The sequence below is a fragment of the Salmo trutta genome, chromosome 26, assembly GCF_901001165.1.
Source record: "Salmo trutta chromosome 26, fSalTru1.1, whole genome shotgun sequence".
Classification (NCBI taxonomy): Eukaryota; Metazoa; Chordata; class Actinopteri; order Salmoniformes; family Salmonidae; genus Salmo; species Salmo trutta.
Genome location: NC_042982.1, coordinates 36937459 through 36941263, shown reverse-complemented (window position 1 = coordinate 36941263; position 3805 = coordinate 36937459). Strand labels below are relative to the sequence as shown.

General features: G+C 43.1%; 1 protein-coding gene across 1 annotated transcript in view; it reads right to left on the bottom strand.

The window, feature by feature from the left end:
* Positions 1-3330: 3330 nt before the first annotated feature.
* The window catches only part of LOC115163724 (cGMP-dependent 3',5'-cyclic phosphodiesterase), a gene marked incomplete in the record, with an annotated part of 28281 nt that continues 27806 nt past the window's right edge, over positions 3331-3805 (bottom strand). Inside the window, 1 exon segment of the mRNA XM_029715864.1 lies at positions 3331-3805. This exon segment is cut by the window's right edge and continues 179 nt beyond it. Within this exon segment, the coding sequence (XP_029571724.1) occupies positions 3735-3805 (71 nt within the window).

Here is a 3805-nt window from a genome sequence, read left to right as displayed (position 1 = left end):
ATGCCATCTATTTTGTGAAGTGCACCAGTCCCTCCTGCAGCAAAGCACCCCCACAACATGATGCTGCAACCCCCGTGCTTCACGGTTGAGATGGTGTTCTTTGGCTTGCAAGCCTCCCCCTTTTCCCTCTAAACATAACGATGGTCATTATGGCCAAACAGTTCTATTTTTGTTTCATCAGACCAGATGACATTTCTACAAAAAGTACGATCTTTGTCCCCATGTGCAGTTGCAAACCGTAGTCTTGGCTTTTTTATGGCGGTTTTGGAGCAGTTGCTTCTTCCTTGCTGAGCGGCCTTTCAGGTTATGTCAATATAGGACTCATTTTACTGTGGATACAGATGATTTTGTACCTGTTTCCTCCAGCATCTTCACAAGGTCCTTTGCTGTTGTTCTGGGATTGATTTGAAATTTTTGCACCAAAGTCCGTTCATCTCTAGGAGACAGAACGTGTCTCCTTCCTGAGCGGTATGACGGCTGCGTGGTCCCATGGTGTTTATACTTGCATACTATTGTTTGTACAAATGAACGTGGTACCTTCAGGCGATTGGAAATTGCTCCCAAGGATGAACCAGACTTGTGGAGGTCTACAATCTTTTTTCTGAGGTTTTGGCTGATTTATTTAGATTTTCCCATGATGTCAAACAAAGAGGCACTGAGTTTGAAGGTAGGCCTTGAAATACATCCACAGGTACACCTCCAATTGACTCAAATGATGTCAATTAGCCTATCAGAAGCTTCTAAAGCCATGACATCATTTTCTGGAATTTTCCAAGCTGTTTAAAGGCACAGTCAACTTAGTGTATGTAAACTTCTGACCCACTGGAATTGTGATACAGTGAATTATAAGGGAAGTAATCTGTCTGTAAACAATTGTTGGAAAAAATTACTTGTGTCATGCACAAAGTAGATGTCCTAACCCACTTGCCAAAGCTATAGTTTGTTAACAAGAAATTTGTGGAGTGGTTGAAAAACTAGTTTTAATGACTCCAACCTAAGTGTATGTAAACTTTCGACTTCAACTGTATAACATGAAATAATTAAAATAGTCCTCATTGTAATAATTACATAGGATCAAGTAACACTTCATAAACTGTTATTTACAGCATTTATATATAGCCTATGCGATTACATCACAGGCAAGAATCCTGCGTTTCCGTGGAGATGGGGATTGGCACATGATGGAGCCCTGACTCGCTGACACAAACACGCTAACGTAAAACAAAGTTATGAGAGATAACTGTCTAAAGTAATAATTTAAGATCAGACTGTATTTACATCAGAGTTTCTGCATCATCGTCAACAAAAAACATGAAGAAGGCAGATCTGGAATGGGAGGACGGAAAACAAGAACAACAACAGCAGGGGAAAAGAGGACGTTAATCTGTGTTCATCAGGGGTCAGAGGTCACAGACATACAGCACTAGAGCGAGGCTTCAGATCGCTAGCCAACCTGAATGCCATTAGAACAGTTCAAATCTGAACAATAACATGAAGTCAAAGTCAGTGAAGTCATACACACAGACATCCTGAGGGAGAATCACCTACAAAATATATTAAGCTATGTGCAGTCCATTCATATATTCACCTCTACCCCAGTCACCTAACAAATATATTCACCTGTACGCCCCAGTCACCTAACCAACATCCTCAGTTCATTCACCTAACAAATATATTCACCTGTACGCCCCAGTCACCTAACAAATATATTCACCTGTACGCCCTTTAAAGGAATATATTCACATGTATGGCCTTAATTCTTCCACATATACAGTATGTAAACCCTGACATGTGGTGAGGGTGAGTTGTTGCTGTGGCTTCACCAAGCAGCAGATTCACACATTAGTTTAACATTTAGGTGACTGATTGATTGGAGTTGAGTGGTAGTGTGTTTTAAACTCCTGAGACAGTGAACTCACTGATAACCAACACACTGTCATCTATAGGTCTGTTCATCACCACACTGTCATCTATAGGTCTGTTCATCACCACACTGTCATCTATAGGTCTGTTCATCACCACACTGTCATCTATAGGTCTGTTCATCACCACACTGTCATCTATAGGTCTGTTCATCACCACACTGTCATCTATAGGTCTGTTCATCACCACACTGTCATCTATAGGTCTGTTCATCACCACACTGTCATCTCTAGGTCTGTTCATCACCACACTGTCATCTATAGGTCTGTTCATCGACACACTGTCATCTATAGGTCTGTTCATCAACACACTGTCATCTATAGGTCTGTTCATCACTACACTGTCATCTATAGGTCTGTTCATCACCACACTGTCATCTATAGGTCTGTTCATCACCACACTGTCATCTATAGGTCTGTTCATCACCACACTGTCATCTCTAGGTCTGTTCATCACCACACTGTCATCTATAGGTCTGTTCATCAACACACTGGAGATACTGTTTGGCCTCTGTGTCTGTTTGTATCTATGGTCCAACATGGTAAGCTCTGAGAAAGGCAGCATAGATGCACGATAAGGCAGATCCGTACAAAACACACACACACACACACACACACACACACACACAGAGGTATGATGACACTGGATCATTTAAAGGGCTTCACTTACACTCTACTACATGTGTTTCAAGGGGTTTTATAGAGACACAGAGAGAAACACTAAGAAGAAAAGAGGATTGGCTCTTAGTGGCTCTTGTTGTGAAGGTTGTAATGGTGCTTGTGGTGGTGGTGTCTGTGTTTATGTCTGTGTGTGTGTGTGTATGTCTGTGTGTGTGTGTGTGTGTGTGTGTGTGTGTGTGTGTGTGTGTGTGTGTGTGTGTGTGTGTGTGTGTGTGTGTGTGTGTGTGTGTGTGTGTGTGTGTGTGTGTGTGTGTGTGTGTGTTGGGCGCTCCGGGGTTAGAAGATTTTAGCTAATGAGGATGGCACTGAGCAGTGATCATTGACTGTCAAACTGTCCCCATTTCCAAAAGAGAGGGAAGTTCCACTCCCATGAACTGACACAAGGCAGACACAGTTTCCCTCAGTGACCACTGGGCATCGCATGGCCACGAATGGGCTCCATATATAACAACAAATAGAATACCTGGCAAACTAGAGACTTACATGATGCCTAAGACATGAAAAATACATCCAATACTGGCTGAGATAAAGGGAGAAACACACGAGGTGTAGGCTACATACAGTATACATAAGCAGTCATATGAGTGACATAGCAGCTCATCAGGGTGTGTGGGCTGATGGGAGGGATTCTGATGACCTTAAAGCAACAGAAACCAACAGGGTCAGGTTCCATAACTGTCCTTAGTACTACACATCTTTGTGTTAAGTAGGAAAGGAGCTCTTTACCTATGTGTTATGACACGTTTATTGACCCATTAGGTGTCTGTGAGCCTGTGTGTGAAACAGAAACTCAGAACAATATGAACGGCGACCTCGTTATGAAAATGATCATTTCCAGAGTCAACACTCCTCTCTGCTTTCCTCACAGGAGTTCAGTCACATTTAGCATCCACAGGAATCGTCTGAACCGACTCATCTGAATCGACTCCTCTGAAATGATTCATCTGAATCGTCCCTCCTGCGTTCACTCCGTCTGTTTCGCTCAGCCTTAGAGATTGACAGCTGTCAGTCAAACGTCAAACTGTCTCAGAGTCCTGTCTTCTCCGCTTGAGGACGTAAAAAGGGAATCGTTTCCTTAGGTTTCTATTAGCCTAGAGATACTGCTTTCTCCACTCCCATTGGTCAGTATGGTTACAGGCCCCTCCCCCCGTCCCCCTCATCCAGGCAACCGTTGAGGCAGTGGGTGTCTTCGCAGTGGCTGT